Below are 24,866 nucleotides of genomic sequence, written 5' to 3' on the forward strand. Positions count from 1 at the left end.
CACCTCAATTTGGAAATCGTGCTGTCCTCCCCAAAGGCGGCACATTCTCATCACTGAGCCATACAAGGCCCTTATTGTTTTACTTACCAGCACGTTCTTTACCTTATCCCTCCTCTCAGTGCCTTAATTCTGAGGATCCCAGTGTCTAAGATTTCTGGTCTCTGAAGGTTTATCTTTCCTGATACTCTTTGGGTAATTGGCATTGCCTTATACACTAACATTTCAGTTGATTTTAAAAGAATTCCATCTCGCCACACAAAACATGCTGGCAGCTAACATGTTTTCTTTATATGCAGATGGGCTTGAAGTGGGCCTCAATGATTTGAAAAAGCATAATGAAATCCTATTACATATGTACAATAAGAAACCATTTTACTTATTTTTAATCTCATTTCTTCTCAATTTCAGCCACTGTGGTTCAGGGTCTAGGCCTCTGAGCTAATGTATTATTTTTATTTCAGTCAATCACATAATGAAGACCCTTCAGTGTTACCTTGGTTGTTCAGGTATAGTAGATGGGATGACAGTCTTCTCATAGTGAAATTATTTATAAGTTACTTTTCAAACAGTGAGTCAGTGATGGAGTCAATTTTGGGACTCTGTATATATATCCAGTTTGCTCTTTCTACTGTATGCATGTGGCATTGTACTGAGGATTGGATTATTGAATGGGATGGATCGATTTGGATCCTTATCTAGATTACAAAGAGTTCATAAAGTGAAGAGAGAACTAGCTATCTACTAAAATAAAACTTAGTGTCAGTCCTTATAGAGCCTACACAATGTACAAGCTATGATATAAATGCTATAATCTAAAAGTTAAAATGCTAAAATATAATGTCAAATATTTTCTGGATGGTACCGTTTGCATCAAGGTACATAATCGACCTGATTTTCAGCTCATATCTAATGGGTTCTTATAGTTTATAAATGCTTTAAAATATAACTGAATAAAAATGGTACATGTATTTGGTTTTATTCAAAGTCTCTTAATCATGTAAGAAAATGAAATTCTATCAATTCTTCAATAAGTGAGTTTGTTTTAAATAACTTTTGTCTGTTATTTAGTGTTTGCGTCCTGTAAAGTCCTGCTTTTAGAATCTGCTCTTAGAAGTGAACTGTTTGTCAAATTTCCATTAAGCTGAAGGTGAAAAATTAATGAACCACTTACTTCAGATATTTCAAAATGAATGCAAGTCTATTAGTCACGCAGTACAAAAAATCAAAGATTTTGGTATGTTCAATTACTGTTTAGGGTTCACTCACATTTAACTTTCAAATGCATTGTTTCAGATGCTTAATAGGGCATTCTGGAGAAAAAAAAGAAAGAATGAAGTTATTGATTTTTTATTAGCTTTAAATATATCTCAAAGATAATCTTATTTATATACTTTTTTTTACCCACACAAAGGTAATTTTAGAGCAAAGTTAATTAGTGAGTTGATTGGGATGAATGGGTTTTGAAGGTTTTGAGAGTAGTTAGCTGGGGAGGAAGCACTAATGTACAGCAAGCATAAGATTAATAGAATTCTAATTTTTTTTCAGTTGTACCCCTGCTCCATTTTCTAGGCATTCAGAAAACTGGTAAGACAGAGACGTTAAACTATTTTTCAAGAAATTGTTAATCCATCTTCTCTCCCTCCCTCCCTCCCTTTCCTCTCTTTTCTTTTCTTTTTCTTCCTTTCTTTCTTTCTTTCTTTCTTTCTTTCTTTCTTTCTTTCTTTCTTTCTTTCTTTCTTTCTTTTTCTTTCTTTCTTCCTTCCCTTCTTTCTTTCTTTTTCTTTTTCTCTTTTTTTCTTCCTTCCTTCCTCCCTCTCTCTCTCCCCCATCCCTCCTTCTTTCTCTCTCTCCCTTTCTTTCTTTCTTTCTTTCTTTTTACCTTCCTCTCTCTCTCCCTCCCTCCCTCCCTCTCTCTCCCTTCCTTCCTTCCTTCCTTCCTTCCTTCCTTCCTTCCTTCCTTCCTTCCTTCCTTTCTTTTTTTCTTTCTTTTCTTTTCTTTTCTTTTCTTTCTTTCTTCCATTAATTATGGAGCTCCTGTTATGATCCTGGCAATGTGCTGAGCATTGTGTGTAATGCAATGATGTAGAAGACTTTGTCCTTTTCTTTAAGGAGTTTAGAGGGGAAAACCAAAATATTTTTACATAGCGATAATGTTAATTAGAAATGGCAAGCACTGAAAAAAAAAAGGTGCAGATATATCACATAGAGCTGAAGGTGTCAGAGAAAGTTTCTTATGGAAAATGAGTTGGGCTTTAAAGGAAATGTGTAGTTCAGACATGAGATACATGAGAAGAGCAAGTAAAGTGGAAGGAATGGCTTACGTAAAAACATGGAGGTATAAATCACAGAATATGTAGGGGGATAGCTTAAGTTTTAGCATAAGATATATGGAGAGGAATGGTAGGAAATAATGTTGGAAATATAAGGTCTGAGACGGTGAAGGGCTTTGAATGGCAAGTTCAGTATCTGAACTGAGGAGTGGTGAAATCACGCAGCATTTTAAGACGTTTCATTTTGTGTTGGCAGCATGTTAACATCTAACATCCATGAAAACTGCAAAATAACAGACTGTACATTTCTCATAAATACTATCTCATTGTCCTGTGTACACTCTAAATTTCAAAGGTAATGGCTGAGGGAGAAAATACATGCTGGGAGAACCAGAGTGAGATGGCTATATCATATAGGACCTCCCAGCTGGCGTGCTGAGTGAGGTATAATGTCTGTGCCTTGAGATATTAATCACCATGGCCCCAGGTGCAGCCTGGAGAAACAGCAACTCAGGACAGCAGCTTCCTTGTGGTCTGAAGGTCCCTTTCAGTTGACCTCAGCTGGCTGCCCGGCTGCTATAGTCTTCTATGTGAACCATGCAGGGCCCGATTCACGGGTGAGCAACCCGCACTCAAAAGGGCCCACACCTGATTCATTTCCCTGCTATTGCCGTGTTGAAATCCTTCCCACTTTTTGAACAAGAGACCCCACATTGTCATTTTGCTCTGGGCCTTGCAAATTATATAGGCAGTCTTGGTACTATGACACGAAAATGATTATGAACTACACTATGGTCAAATGAACTACGCTATGGTCAAAATGCACAGTTGTATATCCATATAAAAAGGGCTACTAAATTATGAGACCAGCTCTGTGTTTATACAACAAAACCGATCCTAAGCTTAAATCTCATTACTTTTTCTTCAAAGCCATGACTTCCGTGACTGCCATAGGCCCAAGCTAAATATCACAGTTTAGCCTTGTGGTTTTCCTGATGATAAATTAAGGAAATGCTTCTGTAACCTATTTTCTCATTTATAATCTTTCTCCTGGAGCCTGTATACCAGTATTGTAGAGTTCTGCACCCCATGCAGTTCTACCAAGTTAAATTCTGAGAAAACCTGTGGCAATTATTTTCCCTAATAAAGGTCTGAAAAATATAGCTCTGTATTCTCAAGCATTATTGGCTGCCTGATAGTCATTCCATTGGGTATTTCTTTTTCTGAGTCAGTATAAATATATAAACCGAATAAGCACATATTTTTTAGTTCTTTCCTTATGCAGAATTTATTCTCTCCAATCTCTTTACTCAGAGTACTTGTGTAATTTTTCTCTTGTGTTACCATAGTTGTTTCTCTCCTTATTTTCATTTAATTTTTATTTTTTCAAAGTTATAGATGAATATAAATAGATATTTCTATAAAGCTTCATTTATAAAAATGTGTCACCTTTTTTATCCCATCCTTCCCTGTGTTTCTCTCCCCTTTGTCTGTCCCAAAGGCAAGCACTTAATTGCTTTCAACATTTTTAGTTGTTGCCTACTTTTCATATTTACATCTCTGCCTCCCAATAGTATGTTTAAGAGCTGAATACATTTTTCAGTTGTATTCATTATATTGACTTACCACTATGAAAGATAAAGATTTAATTTTCCTTCATAAGTTTCCATGTACCTTCATCCCTGACGTTTGCCCTTTTCTCTTTTTTCCTAAAGAATAATATCCATTTTTGTATTAAAAAGTCATTATTTATATTACTCTATGTGAATATTTTTCACAATGTACGATGATTGCATTTTTCTCGAGAAAATTTTTGCTCCCTTTGAAACTAATAGCTGTCTCATTTTATAGATTTCTCATTCTTCTGTATATCTCGAACCTCTTCAAATGCTAATTCTCTGATCTTACTGTGAATATGTTCTCAGAACATTAAGACGCATCTGGTATTCCCATGAATTTTGTTTTCCTGGAGACCCCCTTCCTGACCTCCTCTTCTTATCCTCACTAGGTCTGCTGCTCATGTGCCTTTCTAGGTTTGGCCTTGGCTGAGAGCTCCTACTTAAGAATGGCAGCATAAGTTCATTTGAAGTTCTGTATGTAGTGAGATGTATTGACTGATAAGAGTCAATGTAGGATGTCTTGAGGGAGTTGTTTTATTGGTAGACTTCCAGATATTCAGTATTTTTTCTATATTCTCCATTGCCCTGGTCCTATTTACCACAAGTGAATTTTCTAGCGCCCAACCTGGAAGGAAGGATTCTGGGCATCACAAGAGTAAGGCATCTGAAGGGTCTCAGCAATCATAACACCGTCCCATCTAAAGTACGAGTCACCCCTCCCTGTGTCTGGTGTCTCCCTGTTCAGTGTCCCACTTTCAGTCTCTGCTGGAGGGAGGGAGGACCGGTCACTGTTCATGTTGACTGGGTGAGTGAGGGTTCAGGAGGAGAGACCCCCTCACAATCCGAATTTCATCAAACTCTCCTATTTCCAGGCCCTCCATTACCCCTATTTTAATAGGTAGCTGGTGTTACCAGTTCTCAAGAGTTTCTGGGTTCTGTGGTACAAACTGCATTGCTTTTCAGCTTCCCCCCTCTGCTGGCTTAGGTTTTGGTCTCCTTGGTCTGTCACATCAGTTGACACTTATTCATCTGCTTTCATGCTTCTATCGATAGAGAATCTTATCGCTAATGTGTCTCCTATTCTCTTGGCCCCTGTGGATTGATGCTTTTTATCTCTTTGTTGTCATTTCAGTGGAGAATGGAAGTAAATGCCTGTGTACGATATGCCATCATTGACTAGGATACTTAATAGTATTTGGATTGAATTTTTATTATGAAGTATCTCAAATCATTTTTAATAAGTAGACAGAGTATAACCAAGGAATAAAACAAATGAGCTGAAATAAACTTACTGCTCATCATTTAAAGACTTATTACAGAAAAACCTGCTCTTCAAGTGTTTTTACTTCTGTTTACTTCTGTTTTAACTTCTGTTTACTAAGGATTCTCTTTCTTTCTCTTTTGAATACAGATGGAAGCTTTAGACAAAACCGATTAAACCTCACCTCTCTACTAGTGCAGCCCATCTCAGCATCTCTCGTTGCAAAACTCATCTCTTCGCCGAAAGATAGAATCACATACAGTGCCTGTAGCCCTCTAGAACTTCCAAATAATGGTAAAGTATTTAATGTCTTTCTGTGTGTCTTGTAGATTTTATAAGGCCCATGATCATTATTAATCTCTTTGATTAGCATTTTTCGGATTATTCTTTAAAAAAAAATTTATTTTTGTTGAGGTGAGCATTTATTTCTCTTGTCTGGCTCTTAAAAGGACATTTTTGAAAGTAATTTTGATAAAGACTGAGAGTTGACCAAGCTGAGAGATTAGCAAAAGAAGTAAAGCATTTTGAACTGTAACAAAGAAAAGCAGCTTTACAAATAAAGCATTTTGTACATTCATGAAAATCTGCTTAACACAACTTCTCAGTTTAAGCTTCAGGAGTCTTGTTGCCTGCCAAGATTCAGTGGATAGCAGTGAACTATCTGGCGTATGAAGTCTTTTAGTAGAAAGCATTAAAGCCTAATTCCTGCCGCTGACTAAAAAATCCCTCTGTCTTTACGCATCATTGCCCGAGAGATGCTTCTTGTACTGCAGTGCAGTTTGTCAGGCCTTGTTGGACCACATAGGATAAAACTCAACTCATTCAGCTACTGTGGTGGGGTGAAAATCAGGGACTGTGTCTTATTTCTACCTCCAGCCTCAGCATTAGACCTCTAAAGAAGAGACTCTCTTTGCATATTGTTAAATTTGTATCAAGTCGCTCTGAAAGTCAACTTGAGGGCTCTGTTTTTGTGTCCAGACCCAAAGGCTCAACTACCATGTTTTATCTCATCTGTTTTCTCCTGACAACAAAAGCATAAAAAATACGTTTTGAAAAAGCCTAAAAAAAACACACAAAAAAACACCTGAGTACATTCATAATTGCCCTTTGTTAGAGACATAGGCTTTTCAAAGTTCTGTAGCTTGAGAGCCTCAACTGAGTATTGATTGAACATAGTGGGAACTATAGAAAACAGGGTTAAGCCTATGTCCTCAAAGCAGGAAAGAAGAAGCTCTTGAGGAGCTTTTCGTTTTGCTTAGTATTTTCTGTCTTCTATTCCTGAGCCCCGCAATTTGATAATGAGCTCTATTTGTTAAAATATATAAATAACACTATAATAATAGTTTACTTGTAAGAAAAACACTGGACATTGAAAAGACCAGATTTAAGTCCAGATTTAATTAACTGATTGATTTATTCAATAAATATTTACAGCCCCTAATATGTTCAGCCACTGTCCTGCCCTCAGTGACAGTCTATGTCAGGTCCATGACTGCTCATATGTCCCGCCCCCGCGGGAAGCTTTCTGTGTCTGCTTCTACAGAAGGATATCTCACCTTCTAGTATCTTACGTTGTTCTGAGAATCAAATTAGGAAGTTTAAGTGAGTACTTTTCTATACTGTAAAATGTTATGTTAGCAAGTGTCTTCCTTATCAAATAACTAGATCAATTTCCCCCAAATATGTTAAATGTCTCCATAATAAGGGCACAGCTAAGCAAAATGGCATTCTCCAGCTATATCTCTCTCTGCACTAAGTTAGCAACATGTATGAAGTTTAGAGGAAAAACTGAGATATATTCTGAAACCTGTTTGTAACTCCAGTGTTAAAGAAGCAACAAGCTAGACCTGCTTTCTAAGCAGTTATGCCATATCAAGTTTTCCTCATGGGTGTGGTGATTATTATTGGCTTTAGAAATTTTCAGACAGAGATATATTTCAATCAAGATATTTCACATTGTAATGGATCCTACTTTCATCATTTTTTTACTATGGAATATTACCTTTTGATTACTCAAATACCGACTGAGCAGTCTCAGTGAGTTATTACATTTAAACTGATCTTAAATGTAGGATAAATGACCCTTTACCCCAATGTTTTAGACAACAGTACTCATGATACATCCAAGATAATTAACTTTTAAGTTTTCTAAGAAACACATAAATACATTAGTTGCTCACTATGATCTGTATCGGGATGGGGCATGAAAAGGATACAGAATGATGTGCTATGTTTTTGAGCAATAAGAGCAACACTTGTAGTTTATGGATTAAAAAAAGTAATGTAAAGCTTATTATAATTACATCTGACTTGAATTTTATAAGTATAGTCTTGAGTTTTAATGTAGGAAAATCTTCACTCAAAAGTTTGGACAGGAGTGCATTAAAAATATGTGTACAAATCAACTAATTATTTATCTTACTCATTTAACCCTTTATATACACTTAAACAGAATTCTCTAGAGTCCAGACAGCAACGTGGTGGAGTTTGCCTGCCATGCTTTCTTTTTCAGCATCCATTTGCCCCTTCCCCTTTTTGAACTGTTGCCAACATTTCCTAGCAATATAGTATGAGTAGGTTTGACCATAGCTTAAGCTGTAGAAGTAGATCCTGATTGGCTCGAGTCTATCAGCATATCACATCAACCATGGGATGATGGTTGGTTCAAGGATGATGTAAGTTTGGCCAAACAGAGACATGACTCAACTTCTGGACTTTGAATAATGGCTAACTTTAACAGTAGAGCTGAAGAAGAAAGCATATAGCCCTGGGATCTTTCAATAGCCTTTCTGGGACCTTGAGTATAATACCTGAAAATGGAACCAACACAAGGAAGGGGTAGGTGAATAATGTGGAGAGAGAGAGTGTGAGAGAGAGACTGACTCTTGTCCACATCATTTGATGCCTAAATAAAGCCTTGTCTAAAAGCCAAATCTACTGAATTAGCCATATATATGAGTCAGTACATTTCCTTTCTTTTTTTTTTTTGTCAACTTATGTTCGATTTTCAGTTACTTGCAAACAAAAGCTACACAACTGATACTGTAAAACCACACTAAACAAAATAATTAAATATCTATATGCATGAAATAGACTCAGCTAAGTGAAGTGAAGAGGATGGTATTTGTAGGGCAAGTCCTGGAAGAGCTAAGAAAATTGTATGAGGAATAGAAAAGGAAGCAGGAGAAAAGTTTCTTGCCCCAATATATACAGATTTGTTGCATTGATTAGATAATTGGATATTGACACCATTTAATTTTCCATGACTTTTGTAGGTCTTACCCATTGATTATATATTGTCAGTCTTTGTCCTTGAGAGTCAATCAATACATGGAAATGTGAATTTTCAGATATCAATCTGAGCTTGTTGTTAAAAACCATGACTATAGTGAAAAAAATGAGATGAGAAAGTATAAAATCTGTTAATGTAATTTAGGGTGAAAAACATTAATGAATTGTGCTTAAAGAAATATTGTAATATGTTTGAATTACTTTTGATAGATAGAAAAAACTGACTTACTAGGATGCATAAAATTTAGTGTCATTAGTGATAAGTTTTCACATAAGTAAATTTGGATCATATATCTTCAAATGGATATATATATACATAGCTATATATAACTACTATTTCCCTATTCACAATTATATATGTTCTTTGTTCAAAATTATTATTATTTTTTTTTAAAATGCACATCCAATCATGTCACTTTCTGGCAAATTCTTTTTTTTTTTAATTTATTTTTATTTATTTATTTATTTATTTATTTATTTATTTATTTATTTATTTATTTATTTATTTATTTATTTATTTATTTATTTATTTATGGCTCTGTTGGGTCTTCGTTTCTGTGCGAGGGCTTTCTCCAGTTGCAGCAAGCGGGGGCCACTCTTCATCGCGGTGTGCGGGCCTCTCATTATCGCGGCCTCTCTTGTTGCGGAGCACAGGCTCCAGACGCGCAGGCTCAGTAATTGTGGCTCACGGGCCTAGCTGCTCCGCGGCACGTGGGATCTTCCCACACCAGGGCTCGAACCCGTGTCACCTGCATTGGCAGGCAGACTCCCAACCACTGCGCCACCAGGGAAGCCCTCAAAATTATTTTTATCAGAGTAATATAATGTTCTCTGATAATTTTTATAATTTTCACATATTTCAAATGAATTTTGAAGATCTATATTTCTAATTTGTTAACAGCCACTTGAAAGTATGTATTATTTTCATTCTTTGAACGGAAATGTAAAAAGAAGTATTGAACATATTATCTACAAAGTGTGGTTATTCTAAAAATTTTTTGGCAAATAATACATATTAGCTTTTAAGGAAATATCCACTAACAAGGAATGTTAGTACAGGTTAAGTCCAGCATTGCTTTTTGTTACATATGAGACTAACTCTCCTGTTCAGAGTAGCCTCAGTGTTGCTGTATGTGAAAAGATCCAGGAGTACGTTGTGCTATTCTGGTAAAAGAATGTCTTGAGATATACGTGTGTGTGTGTGTGTGTGTCTTAAGTAGATAATGGAGTGGTATGGATGTGATATGGTGTGGCTTGGCTTTTAGAGGCTTTGTAAAAGAGAATTCCCCAGTAGATTTTTTAAAAAGTCAGAGAATTGAAGACTTGTTTTAGGGCAGGGTGGGCTTTAATAACTTCTAGCCATCAACATGGAGGGAAATATCCAGAAGAATACGAGGAAAAATGTAATGTACTCAGATAACTTCTATACAGCATTCATGTAGATATGATGGCCACTCTTTTTAAAAAAAAATTCAGTGAGCTAGACTACTGTAGGAAAGACTCATAGGTCTTGTGACAGATGCAAGCTAGATGTTAGGGATCACTAAATGGCACTGATGACACCCCAATTTTATGGCTCTTCAAGCCGCCAGTTGCACAGTGAACCTAGGAGTCTGAGCAGGAAGCCGATAACAGAGTAATCTGTGGAACTAAAGATCAGCCTTCATGAGCTGCCAGTCTGCAGTCCTCAGACAAAAGGGAAAAAAAGCTTCAGAAATCACTTTGAAGGTCTGTTCATCAAGGGTCTTAAACAGAGTGAACGCAGGTGGGAAACCTATTATCCAAAGTCCACAGAAAGTACAGTCAATTCTCTGTTTCCCGGGGAGTACAGGTTGGGTTTAGGGAGGGAGACACAGATGTCATTCACCAGAACTTCTCAGGTTTCTAGTTTTCTGTCTTGACGGTTTTGATTTTAGGAAATGATTCAGCTTAGATCCAGTCTAGAGTTTTGTTTGTTTGTTTGCTGGAAGACCTAGAGACAATCTGAAATACCCACTCTGAAGCAAAATTACTTTAACAAGTATTTTCCAATTTTTAATGTTTCTCAGCAATTTTTTAGTTTCTTACATTCTTATCACATCGTTTCTTAAGTACCTGTACTGTTTCCAAATTATAGAAGCTCCAACTAAATTTTGTAGTTTATGTATAAATCCATCAGAGCATACCCTATCTTTATATTTTGAGGATCATTTTTTCATAATCCTTTTTTCATAATGGGTGACCATTGTCATTTACTATCCTAGAAACTGCCAGAGATTCCTGAATGCCTTTCTGGTTCTATATCTTGCTATTCCCTTCATGTAGCCACAATTTCTTCCTGTTATTCTATTTAGTATTATCCAGATATGTCTTGCAAGTTGTAAAACCCCAGTATACTCTAAAGCTCTGTGCAAGTGCCATCTCCTCCATAAAGAGCCCTTTGGAGTTCTACTCCAGTTGGAAGTGCCCTGACTCTCTGCTATGCTTTAGGCAGTTATATGGTATTTGGTATCGGGATATCATACTCTTCTGAGGAAGAGATAAACAACTTGGATTTTCGTTAGAATGTATTGTTTCTACTTTATTTCTGTATGATTTCAATTCTTTCAGGTTTTCTTTATAGCCCAGGATTTGATTAGTGTCCCATGAGAATTTAAAAAGAATGTGTACTGTGTAGTTGTCAGGTGTAGAGTTTTATATGTATCGATTTAGACCAAGTACCTTAGTCAGGTCATTCAAATATTCTGTATCTTATTTTTAGTGCTAAAATTTCCTACTATAAGTATCTATTTGTTTATTTTATCTTGTAGTTCTATCAATTTTTGATTTATATATTTTGAGTTCATTTCTTAGATGTTTATAAATTCAAATATATCAAATCTTCCTGGTTAGTTGAAACACTTATCAGATGAAGTGATCTTTATATCTATAATGCATGTCTTAAATTTGATTTGACCTGATTCTAATTTAACTACATTAGCTTTTTCTTTTTCTTTTTTTTTGGTTAGTGTCTTTATGCTATATCTTTTTTTTACTTTCAACCTTTCTGTATCTTTATATTTTAACATGTCTTCTTGATAACAAATAATTTTCATTTTACCTACAATCTGATCATCTTTTAACTGGAGCATCTAATCCATTTAATGTGATTACTAATGTATTTATGCTTATATTTTTCACCCTGATTTGGGTTTCTTCTTTGTACCGTATATTATGTTTTCCTCTTATTTTATATCTCTTTTTAGTTTTAGATTTTTTTGTCATTAGGTTTTTCCTCTATTATTTTAGAAGTTATAAATACTTTTTGTATTCTTTTAGAGTTACCCTAGAATTATAGCTTCTTAGGTATCCCCTCTCCTGCTCTGCCCCATGGTAGGTCCCTTGGAAGGGAGTGGAGAGAGCTGTCCTTTAGGATTCCTACTTTATGGAGGAAAAGTCTCTTTTTATGGAACTACTTTCTTCTCTCCAACTTGGACAGGCTCAGGGCTTTTTCATTTGACCTTTGTATCTCACGAGGCTATCAAGATTAAAAAGTTCTCCAGGTTTTGTAAATTCCCTCAGGTTGAAAAGCAGTTTTATTACTTTACTTATCTGGCTTCCCATCACAACCTATATTTTGATCTAGTAATTCCTTACTTTCTTGCTAGATCTTAGATGCCATTAACAGATTTGTTACGCATTTTATTCAACATTTTTAATTATGTTCAGTGGGAAGGTTGGTCTGAATATCCTAGCCCACCATATTCCTAGAAAAGGCACCCTTCTCCTCCTCTCCATTCATTTATTTCCTGGCAACACATATAGATGACTCAGTGAATATACCCAGATTGGTCAACATATAAATCAGGTTGCCATCAGGAAATCAATGATATGCTAAAACTGTGCAACCCAAGGAAATTTAATCAGGGAGATTATGGAAAAGTGTGGATCTGAAAAGGGAAATAGAAAAGGGTGGCTAGTAATTGTTACTCCCCCTAAACTTGAAGGAGTAAGAAGAGAGAGTAGTTACAGGAAATGGCAAGTCCTTGAGTGGCAGGAGAGGGTAGTCTGTTGGACCTATGGCTTTCAGATAAGGAATGCAGTCACTGCCAGCAAGTGACCAGCCAGAAGGGTGATGGAAAATTAATAATCTTTCTCTTACCCAATTTGCTGATCACGTGTTGATGCCTTCCATTTACTAAAATCAACTTGAAGCCAAGTGTAAAGGAGCCAGGTATATGTACTCCACAGAGGTGAGACTCCTGGGGCAGAGAGCTGGGTAAAGGGTGAAGGTAGATCTGGATGGACAAAGGAAAACTTTGCAGCACAGATAGTGTTACAGATGGTTAGTCTGCTGACTAATTGGATGATTTGTGATATGTAGACTGGGTAGAAAGATGTATAAAAATGTGTTAATTTTCACTCTTTTTTTTTCTTTTTTTTTTATACAGCAGGTTTTTATTAGTTAGCCATTTTATACATATTAGTGTATACATGTCAATCCCAATCTCCTAATTCATCACACCACCACCACCCACCCCCCACCACTTTCCCCCTTTGGTTTCCATACATTTGTTCTCTACATGTGAGTCTCAATTTCTACCCTGCAAACCAGTTCATCTATACCATTTTTCTAGGTTCCACATATATGCGTTAATGTACGATATTTGTTTTTCTCTTTCTGACTTACTTCACTCTGTATGACAGTCTCTAGATCCATCCACATCTCAACAAATGACCCAATTTCTTTCCTTTTTATGGTTGAGTAATATTCCATTGTATATATGTACCACAACTTCTTTATCCATTCATCTGTCAATGGGCATTTAGGTTGCTTCCATGACCTGGCTATTGTAAATAGTGCTGCAATGAACACTGGGGTGCATGTGTCTTTTTGAATTATGGTTTTCTCTGGGTATATGCCCAGTAGTGGGATCGCTGGGTCATATGGTAATTCTATTTTTAGTTCTTTAAGGAACCTCCATACTCTTCTCCATAGTGGCTATATCAATTTACCTTCCCACTAACAGTGCAAGAGGGTTCCCTTTTCTCCACACCCTCTCCAGCATTTATTGTTTGTAGACTTTTTGATGATGGCCATTCTGACCAGTGTGAGGTGATACCTCATTGTAGTTTTGATTTGCATTTCTCTAATCATTCGTGATGTTGAGCAGCTTTTCATTTGTTTCTTGGCCATCTGTATGTCTTCTTTGGAGAAATGTCTAATTAGGTCTTCTGCCCATTTTTGGATTGGGTTGTTTGTTTTCTTAATATTGAGCTGCATGAGCTGTTTATATATTTTCGAGATTAATCCTTTGTCCATTGATTCATTTGCAAATATTTTCTCCCATTCTGAGGGTTGTCTTTTCATCTTGTTTATGGTTTCCTTTGCTTTGCAAAAGTTTTTAAGTTTCATTAGGTCTCATTTGTTTATTTTTGTTTTTATTTCCATTACTCTAGAATGTGGATCAAAAAAGATCTTGCTGTGATTTATCTCAAAGAGTGTTCTTCCTATGTTTTCCTCTAAGAGTTTTATAGTGTCTGGTCTTATATTTAGGTCTCTAACCCATTTTGAGTTTATTTTTGTGTATGGTGTCAGAGAGTGTTCTAATTTCATTCTTTTACACATACCTGTCCAGTTTTCCCAGCACCACTTATTGAAGAGGCTGTCTTTTCTGCATTGTATATCCTTGTCTCCTTTGTCATAGATTAGGTGACCATAGGTGGGTGGGTTTATCTCTGGGCTTTCTATCCTGTTCCATTGATCTATATTTCTGTTTTTGTGCCAGTACTATATTGTCTTGATTACTGTAGCTTTGTAGTATAGTCTGAAGTCAGGAAGTCTGATTCCTCCAGTTCCGTTTTTTTCCCTCAAGACTGCTTTGGCTATTCAGGATCTTTTGTGTCTCCATACAAATTTTAAGATTTTTTGTTCTAGTTCTGTAAAAAATGCCATTAGTAATTTGATAGGGATTGCATTGAATTTGTAGATTGCTTTGGGTAGTATCGCCATTTTCACAATGTTGTTTCTTCCAATCCAAGAACATGGTATATCTCTCCTTCTGTTGGTATCATCTTTAATTTCTTTCATCAGTGTTTTATAGTTTTCTGCAAACAGTTCTTTTGTCTCCCTAGGTAGGTTTATTCCTAGGTGTTTTATTCTTTTTGTTGCAATGGTAAATGGGAGTGTTTCCTTAATTTCTCTTTCAGATATTTCATCATTAGTGTATAGGAATGCAAGAGATTTCTGTGATTAATTTTGTATCCTGCAACTTTACCAAATTCATTGATTAGCTCTAATAGTTTTCTGGTGGCATCTTTAGGATTCTCTATGTATAGTATCATGTCATCTGCAAACAGTGACAGTTTTACTTCTTCTTTTCCAATTTGTATTCTTTTTATTTCTTTTTCTTCTCTGATTGCCGTGGCTAGGACTTCCAAAACTATGTTGAATAATAGTGGTGAGATTGGACATCCGTATCTAGTTCCTGATCTTAGAGGAAATGCTATCAGTTTTTCACCATTGAGAATGATGTTTGCTGTGGGTTTGTCGTATATGGCCTTTATTATGTTGAGGTAGCTTCCCTCTATGCCCACTTTCTGGAGGGTTTTGTCATAAATGGGTGTTGAATTTTGTCAAAAGCTTTTTCTGCATCTATTAAGATGATCATACAGTTTTTATTCTTCAGTATGTTAATATGGTGTATCACATTGATTGATTTGCGTATATTGAAGAATCCTTGCATCCCTGGGATAAATCCCACTTGATCATGGTGTATGATCCTTTTAATGTGTTGTTGGATTCTATTTGCTAGTATTTTGTTGAGGATTTTTACATCTATATGCATCACTGATATTGGTCTGTAATTTTCTTTTTTTGTAGTGTCTTTGTCTGGTTTTGGTATCAGGGTGATGGTGGCCTCATAGAATGACTTTGGGAGTGCTCCTTCCTCCACAATTTTTTGGAAGAGTTTGAGAAGGATGGGTGTTAGCTCTTCTCTAAATGTTTGATAGAATTCACCTGTGAAGCCATCTGGTCCTGGACTTTTGTTTGCTGGAAGATTTCTAATCACAGTTTCAATTTCATTACTTGTGATTGGTCTGTTCATATTTTCTGTTTCTTCCTGGTTCAGTCTTGGAAGGTTATACCTTTTTAAGAATTTTTCCGTTTCTTCCTGGTTGTCCATTTTATTGGCATAGAGTTGCTTGTAGTAGTCTCTTAGGATGCTTTGTATTTCTGCGATGTCTGTTGTAACTTCTCCTTTTTCATTTCTAATTTTATTGATTTGAGTCCTCTCCCTCTTTTTCTTGATGAGTCTGGCTAATGGTTTACCAATTTTGTTTATCTTCTCAAAGAACCAGCTTTTAGTTTTATTGACCTTTGCTATTGTTTTCTTTGTTTCTATTTCATTTATTTCTGCTCTGATCTTTATGATTTCTTTCCTTCTGCTAACTTTGGGTTTTGTTTGTTCTTCGTTCTCTAGTTCCTTTAGGTATAAGGTTAGATTGTTTATTTGAGATATTTCTTGTTTCTTGAGGTAGGATTGTATTGCTATAAACTTCCCTCTTAGAACTGCTTTTGCTGCATCCCATAGGTTTTGGATCATCATGTTTTCATTGCCATTTGTCTCTATGTATTTTTTGATTTCCTCTTTGATTTCTTCAATGATCTCTTGGGTATTTAGTTACGTATTGTTTAGCCTCCATATGTTTGTGTTTTTTACGTTTTTTCCCTGTAATTTGTTTCTAATCTCATAGCATCGTGGTCAGAAAAGGTGCTTGATATGATTTCAATTTTCTTAAATTTACTGAGGCTTGTTTTGTGACCCAAGATGTGATCTATCCTGGAGAATGTTCTGTGTGCACTTGAGAAGAAAGTGTAGTCTGCTGTTTTTGGATTAAATGTCCTATAAATATCAATTAAATCTCTCTGGTCTACTGTGTCATTTAAAGCTTCTGTTTCCTTATTAATTTTCTGTTTGGTTGGTCTGTCCATTGGTGTAAGTGAGGTGTTAAAGTCCCCCACTATTATTGTGTTACTGTCAATACACTCTTATAAGGGATACAAAGAAGGTAAAAGCTATTTTTGTTGTCGAGTTCACACTCCTCAAAATATCTTCCTATTTAGATAATTTTGCTAGTTTAAAAGAATAATATTTAGTTAAACTTTAAATGTTTTTTCCAACTGCATGCAAGCTCTGAAGAGTACATGCACACGTGGATTTTTCTGTGTATATGTGTTCACTAAAGAGGGGTTAGCTACTATTGCCGAAAAGTTCGTGGTGAAACTGACCAAGCAAATGTTTTTTGTTCAGTATCTGTTTGCTTGTCTCACTTTTTCAGAACCAAAATTTTACAGTACTACAGCATATTTAGGGAATATTCATGCATATTTTTACTTTTTTTAAAATGTAATTTCTGTTATTACAAAAATGGTTACTGCACATTGAGTTAGAAAAGAGATAAGCAAAAATATGAAAAAAATCAATACATTCTGTGTTAGTCATTTTAAGCTTGCATAGTAAGTTACCACAGACTGGATGCATTAGACAACAGATATTTATTTTCTCACAATTCTGGAGCTGAGAAGTGCCAGACACAAAGTGCCAGAAAATTAGCCTTATGGTGAGAGCTCTCTTCCTGGCTTACAGACGACTGCCTTCTCTCCATGGCCTTTTCTCTATGTACACACGGAGAGAGTAACAGATCTCTTCTGTCTGTCCCTCTTTTTATAAGGCCACCAGTCCTATCAGAATAGAGTACCATTCTTAAGATCTCTTTTAACTTTAATTACCTTCTTAAAGGCCCTGTTTTCACATAGACCCAGACTGGAGTTGAGGGCTTCAATATATGAATTTTATGAGACACAATTCAGTCTAGAACACATTTTTTACACCCAGTAATTATTGCTTTGAACACCTTGATATAAATTCCTATAGATTTAGATATAAATGTATATATATAGCCAAAATGAGATCATACTATACATACTAGTTTGAAAATTGTTTAATTATTACCACTTTTTCATGATAGTAAACTTAATCATTTTTAATACACAGACTATATTAAGTTTTAGTAATCACTGTAGTCTTGTACAGTGGGTTTATCCAAACCAATATCCAGTTGAGGCCTAAAAATTGTATTTCTTCTAATACAGTATGATCCTCTTTTCCTCTTTTGACACTCATTTGTGGGACCAAGTCACTGGTCCTGCATGTGTCTTATTGTCTAGATTTGTAGGTTGCTTCTTATGATTTTTATTCAACTAATTCTTCTAATCCTTGTATTTCCTGTAAACTTGAAATTAATTCTTAATGTTTATAATAGAAAACTCATTATGTAATTAGAGGATAAAATTTTTTAAGGACATTTTCTTGTAGCTGATGTTTTTGTCAGTATCCAGGACATGGTAGGGCATGCCCCATTGATTCAGGTGAAGTGGGGCATAGTGGACAGAGTTGGGTCTTAAGACTAGAATTACCCCCTTGCATAAGGTTACATTCACTGGAGGATATAGTAAAATGTAATTTCTGAGAAAATTCCAATATGGCAGGAAGAACATGGTGTCTGGGGCAGGTCTGATATAAGTTTGTATCCATTGGTTTGGACATTCTAGTTATTTGCTGCCAATCCATTCTGATTGGTCAGTGTATGCTATATCAATTGATAAATATTTAAAATAAGAAAATAAGACCTTTAGTCTAGAACATATGTTGTCCAGTCACTAGTGTTTGTTCAGAAACAACTTTGGCAATAGGGAGATCCCATGTGGAAAAATGGAGTACCCAAAAAGCTATAAAAATTATGATGATATATAATCCAGAAATTTTATACTCAGATAGTTAGGCAAGCAGTTGGCATTTAGGAAAGATGTAAGCAGACTACAAAAGTCCAGTCATCAAAACTGTGGTTCTAGAGAAGATTCCTGTCCCTGGGGTGCAATAAAATTGAAAAAATAGAAAATAATTCAGAGTCCCAATCCTAGAAGTTCTATTCTAAATTCAGGAAAGCAACAAATGCCTAATTATTGCAGCTGGGACTCAAGAATTAGCAGCAATTGTTAGTCCTCAAACCTCTCTAAAGAAGGTTGGGATTTTTCCTAGATACTGGGTAAGCTTACAGCGCAGGTGGAGATGAAGCTTTGTTAGCTATTGGGGAAGAAGATGACTGAGAATCAGTTGATCCTTCATGATAGCAACAAAACTGCAAGACAGAATTATCACTGGAACATAATTTCTGCACATGATGAAATTAAGGACTGGAGAGAGGTAGCTGCTTTTATGTCTCTTAGCTCTGACACTCCTCACCCTATTTGAATACAAATATTCTCTGAGTGGAACACATTTTTGTCATCTTGAAATCTTTTGAACTTCACATGTCAAATTTAAAGCTTCCATCCAACTATGGAACATGAAAGACAGAAAACATTTGGTAAATGTGAGCTGGAAATGTTATCTTAAAGTAAGAATACATACACACATACACATGCACCGACTTTTCAAATAATAAACTGCATCTAAATGTTCCCCAGGATTTTCTAATTTCAGAAGTATTTTTATTATTTTGGAATACATTCAAGCTTACAGAAAAGTTGCAAGAATAGCACAAAGAAATTTCTTCCTCAACTACCCAAGTGTAGGCTGCAGACATGATAAACAGTTGCATCTGAATTCTCCAGCAAACAGTGACATTCTCTTGCACAAACAGCAGCACCGTTACAAACAGGAATTAAACTTTGATACATTTCTATCATGCACTACGTAGCCCCCATTCAGCTTTTGCCACTTGTCCCAATAATGTCCTAAATAACAAATAGATCTAAACTAGGATCATGTGTTGCGAGTTATCAAGTCTCAAATTTCCTTCAAACTGGAACAGTTTCTAACTTTTTTTTTTTACTTTCATTGCTTTATCCCTTTAAAACTTACATGCCAGTTATCTTCAGAATGTTCCCCAGTTTGGGTTTACCTGATGTTTCTCATGAATAAATTCAGGCTCTGAACCCTTGGCAGCAATATTATGGAAGTGAGACTGTTTTCCGATTGCTAATATTAATTTGTTCCATTACTGGTAAAGCTAACTTTGACCACTTGATTAAGCTGGTGTCCACCAGATCTCATTAAAGTTACTCTCTATTCTTTTTTTATAATCAATAGCACTTGAAGTTATGCAAACATCGTACCCCCACCATTTCTACCTTCACCCAGTAGTTTCAATGTTCACTGATGTTTTTTTGCTCAAGTAGTCATTTCCAAGATGATGCCAGCAGTGACCTTCTAAGTCCATCATCCTGTCTACTTTTATTAGTCGGCATTTTGCTGTAAAGAAGAACTTTCTTTTTCTTGTTTGTATGTTTCTTTACTTATAAATACAGTATCAATGTATTACATAATGAAGATTTATATTCCTAATTTATTCAATGGATTATGATTCAATCTTATTTTTTTTTAAATAAATTTATTTATTTATTTATTTTTGGCTGTGTTGGGTCTTCGTTTCTGTGCGAGGGCTTTCTCTAGTTGCGGTGAGAGGGGGCCACTCTTAATCGCGGTGCGCGGGCCTCTCACTGTCGCGGCCTCTCGTGGCGGAGCACAGGCTTCAGACGCGCAGGCTCAGTAGTTGTGGCTCACGGGCCCAGGCGCTCTGCGGCATGTGGGATCCTCCCAGACCAGGGCTCGAACCCGTGTCCCCTGCATTGGCAGGCAGATTCTCAACCACTGCGACACCAGGGAAGCCCCCCTATTTTTATTTTGATACTCAAATTGTCCTAGGTCAGCCAGTAGCAGCAATTTCTACCTGGATTCGGTGTCCTTTGATGTTTCCTCAGAATTCTTTGTGTATTTCCTTGGTTTTTGACACAGCAAGGTATACCAAATCATGTTGTATTTCCCCACCCCAACCCTGTTACCAGCTTTTTCCTAAATGATCCCTAGTTCCTTTGAGTGGAGAGTACTGTCTAGAAAACAAGATGTGGATTCTAGATGTGCTCATTGCTATTGGAGTGTTGCTTTTTTCAGTACCTCTTAGTAAACAAAGATAGGAAAATATATATTTTGATATTATATTTTGATATAAATATGTATGAATATATATATACACACACACATAGATTTACATCTATATCTATCTCTCTATCTGAAAAACCATCAGTACATATCAATACCTAGTGTTTTTCTCCTTTCATGTTTGTAAATCCCATCTCTGAGAGTGAGAAATCTGCTTCTCATTATTCTGAATATATATACTTGAGTAATCAGTTCCCTTGAGTGTAAACATTTGATGCCTTTCCTTCTTCCTCTACAAGAATGCCTTTCCCATTCCATTATGACTGTGACAGCCAAGCCAGGCACTGTCACACATGGACTATTTACCCTATATCAAGTGCTCTGCCTATTCCCCATCTGAAATGCACCCCGCTCAGGCTCCCACACTGTGTGTTGTTCAGCTCTTAAATGGGGATAACCTTAGTCAGCTTTAATGACTTTTCTCATTACACTGTTCCCCCTGACAGTTGCTTTCCTTTCCATATTCAGACTTGCATACACACACACATACACAACATCCTCCTCATGCTTGGGCCCTGATACCCTGTGCTAAACTACCCCAACCCATTTGGATTCCTTCCTTTCCTCACATGGTCTTCAACCCCTTGCTCTGGGCCACAGTGGCATCATCTTCTACTGCCACTGTCAGAGGTGCTAACCTTGACCAACCCATGTAATGGCTTTAAGACTGATTCACTCATGAAGAGAAAGGAAGGGAAGAGGAAGAAGAAGAAAACATACATTGTTTATGAGTACATGAATGTTTAATTCACATAAATATTCTTGAGCAGTATATTTATTTTCTTTCTTACTCTTTTCTTTTCATTTAGCAGTCTGTAGTTAATATTTATCCATGTTGTCAAAGGTACATTTACTTCATTGCTTCTAAGTGCTATAGAATATTTAAAGAGTAGCTTTACTCTATTTGATATATCCATTATTCCAAAACTGGATGCCTAGATTGCCCTCACTTCCTTGTTGCCAAATATTCTAGGTTCAAATTTCCTCTTGCTATTTTTTATTTCTTTAACAACATTAACTTATGACCTTCTTGTATTATGTTGTTTTTGACATGCTTAGTACCAATCTGATTCTTGTTTTTTCTGTAAGCAGTCTACTTTTTGACTTGGGGAACTTTTAGTATTTTTTTCTTTATCTTTCATGCCTTTAAATTTTGTGCTAAAGTATGTAGATGCTTCTCCTCTCCTCTGGAAAAATAATAATAAAAATAAATATTTTCTTCAACTATTTTCTCTCCTCCATTTGTTTTTCCTCCTTCTGGTGTTCTTTCTAGAACTCCCGTTTCTATTCATTGCATCTTTTACTTGTATGTTTATATTTTATGTTTTCATTCCTTTCTGTGGTTTCTTGGAAAAAATTCTGAATCTGATCTTCTATATCTTGAATTTATTTTTCATTTATATCTATCTATTCCTTACCATCTCTCTCTACTCTCTCTACCTATTGGTATATTTCTTTCAATTATTCTATTTTTCATACTTCTTATTTCCCCTTTTTAAAAAAATGTTTTCAAGTTGTTTCTTATTGCTAATGCAGTCCATTTTCTTTTAGCGAGTTTAGTTATAATGCGTATTCTTAAATTAAGGTACTGTGTGTTTTAATATGTTTACTTTGAGTATTATATGTGTTCATTGTGTTAACTTTCTTTTATGAGGGTGTGGATCTCAGATATCTAGATACTTTAGTTTGGGAGTCCATGTTGCCCTGGAGGAATTAGCCATCTTCTTGTGACTTATAGGAGGGCAGACCTGAAGTCAGGCCCCAGTTTATATCTTCATGGGTTTGTATAATGAGAGAGAGTCACTGTGTTCCAGGTACAATGAAACTATTCTAAACCACCATCATTTTCTGCTGGTTCACCAGGAAGCCCCAGTTTTCAGAGATCTGATGTTATAAGGAGAAGATAATCCCCTTAAGGTTTTAATTCCACCATCCCTGGGATTTGGAAAAGAGAAATAAATGCCCAGAGTTCAGGTTTGCTTAAGCCTCTTTATGACAATGTTTCACCCCAACTGACACAGGCAGGACTTCCTAACCCAACTTATTTATTTTATTTATTTTTTAACTTTAATAACATATTTTATTTAATTCAGTGTATCCAAAATATTATCAATGTATTGTCATCAATATGCAAACTTAGTAATGATATAGTTTACATTCTTTTTTCATTCTAAGTCTTCAAAATCCAGTGTGTATTTTACATTTAGAGTACATCTCAATTAAAACTACACACATTTAAAAAAGACTTTTTTTTTGCAGGTTTTGTGCTTTTAATAGATTGTACTTTATAGACAGAGATCTTTCAGAACTAAGCCACTGGTCATTAGGTCAAACAATTTTAGCTTTTAAACCTTTTCATTTAAATGTGACTTATAGGGACTTCCCTGGTGGCGCAGTGGTTAGGAGTCCGCCTGCCAGTGCAGAGGACACGGGTTCGATCCCTGGTCCAGGAAGATCCCACGTGCCGCAGAGCAGCTAAGCCCATGTGCCACAACTACTGACCCTGCACTCTAGAGCCCGCGTGCCTAGAGCCTGCCACCACAATGAGAAGCCTGCACTCACCGCAATTAGAGAAAGCCCGCACACAGCAACAAAGACCCAACGGAGCCAAAAACATTTTTTTTCATAAATAAATTTATTAAATGTGACATATTCAGAAAACAACACAAATCATAATTGTATAGCCCACTTACTTTTCACAGTTGAACACACTTATGTAACCAGCACCCAGATCAAGAAACAATACAACAAGCACCCCTAGGAGTCCCCCACCAGTTACACCCCCAGGTAACAAGTATAGTTATTTTAAAGTCCTTGTCTGCTAAATCCAATATCTCAATCACCTATGGATCTTCTTTCATCATCTATGTTTTCTTTGCTTATCAGTTATACGATCTTGCCTTTTCCATATCTCCTAATTTTCTTTTCATGGAAAGGCATTTTATTTTAAGTATAGCAGTGTTGTAAATGTCAATCCCAAACTCCCAATCTATCCCTCCCCCCCAACCCTTCCACTCTCATAACCATAAGTTCATTCTCTAAGTCTGTGAGTCTGTTTCTGTTTTGTAAATAAGTTCATTTGTAACATATTTTTTTAGATTCTACATATAAGTGATATCACATAATTGTCTTTCTCTGTCTGACGTACTCCACTTAGTATGATAATCTCCAGGTCCATCCATGTCACTGCAAATGGCATTATTTCATTCTTTTTAATGGCTGAATAATATTGCATTGTATATATGTACCACATCTTCTTTATCCATTCATCTGTTGATGCACATTTAAGTTGATTCCATGTCTTCGCTATTGTAAACAGTGCTGCAATGAACATTGGGGTACATGTATCCTTTTGAACTGTGTTTTTCTCCTGACATATGCCCAAGAGTGGGATTGCTGGAACATATGGCAACTATAGTTTTAGTTTTTTAAGGAACATCCATACTGTTCTCCATAGTGGCTGTACCAATTTACATTCCCACCAACAGTATAGGAGGGTTCCCATTTCTCCACACCCTCTCCGGCATTTTTTGTTTGCAGATTTTTTGATGATGGCCGTTCTGACTGGTGTGAGGTGATATCTCATTGTAGTTTTGATTTGAATTTCTCTAATAATTAGCAATGTTGAACATCTTTTCACGTGCCTTTTGGCTATCTGTATATTTTCTTTGGAGAAATGTCTTTACCTAACCCAATTTATGTTTAAGTTATTAATCTCTCTTTTTAAATATGTTACCATAAATATACATTTTACCTAAGTTCAATCATTATATATATCTGTATATTTGTATTTGTATTCTGTTCTTTTCACTTCTAGTGTACCCATGTTTCTACATATTAATTTATATTTTAACAGCCACACATTTTATTGCAATTTTCTAAGTAATTTTCCTCTTTGGGAAATCTATGTTGTTTTCTGTAATTGCTATTATAATTATACTGCAAAGAGTACAATTATTCTTGTAGAATAAATTCCAAAGTGCAAGATTGCTAACATTATTGCTATGAAGAATAATATTACTTTACCTATGGGTTGTTTAAATTAGCAATGCCAACAGCAATATGAACGTGAAAGTTTATCCAAGATTTTACTGGTATTTATTATTAAAATTGAAAGTGTGATCATAGTGCTGCTTTTAGTGAAGGAAAACAGGCTCTATGCACATTTGTTTTCAGACATGGGTATGGAATACTATGAAACAATGTGTATTAGGATCAACATCATGTGTGGGGATGTAAATAAATAGATGAAAAGCTGCTTTTTGCTATGTTGCATGCCATTATTTGGACCTGGTCTTGGCCCTGTGACACATAAGGAAGTCCTTCTGTCAGGTGAAAAGAACCAATGTAATCATAATATCCTTGCAAAAAAGGTTGTCTTCAACTTTCTCAGACCTCTGTG

General features: G+C 35.9%; 1 protein-coding gene across 3 annotated transcripts in view; it reads left to right on the forward strand.

Annotated features, from left to right (window-relative positions):
- Nucleotides 1–24,866, forward strand: part of NAALADL2 (N-acetylated alpha-linked acidic dipeptidase like 2) — a 1,542,421-nt gene that overhangs the window by 1,113,492 nt on the left and 404,063 nt on the right. For all 3 annotated transcript variants that reach the window (XM_036850518.1, XM_036850517.1, XM_036850516.1), the window contains one exon: nucleotides 5,301–5,444. In XM_036850518.1, the coding sequence (XP_036706413.1) occupies nucleotides 5,301–5,444 (144 nt within the window). The remainder of the gene's footprint in view (nucleotides 1–5,300; nucleotides 5,445–24,866) is intronic.

This window comes from Balaenoptera musculus, chromosome 4, assembly GCF_009873245.2.
Source record: "Balaenoptera musculus isolate JJ_BM4_2016_0621 chromosome 4, mBalMus1.pri.v3, whole genome shotgun sequence".
NCBI lineage: Eukaryota > Metazoa > Chordata > Mammalia > Artiodactyla > Balaenopteridae > Balaenoptera > Balaenoptera musculus.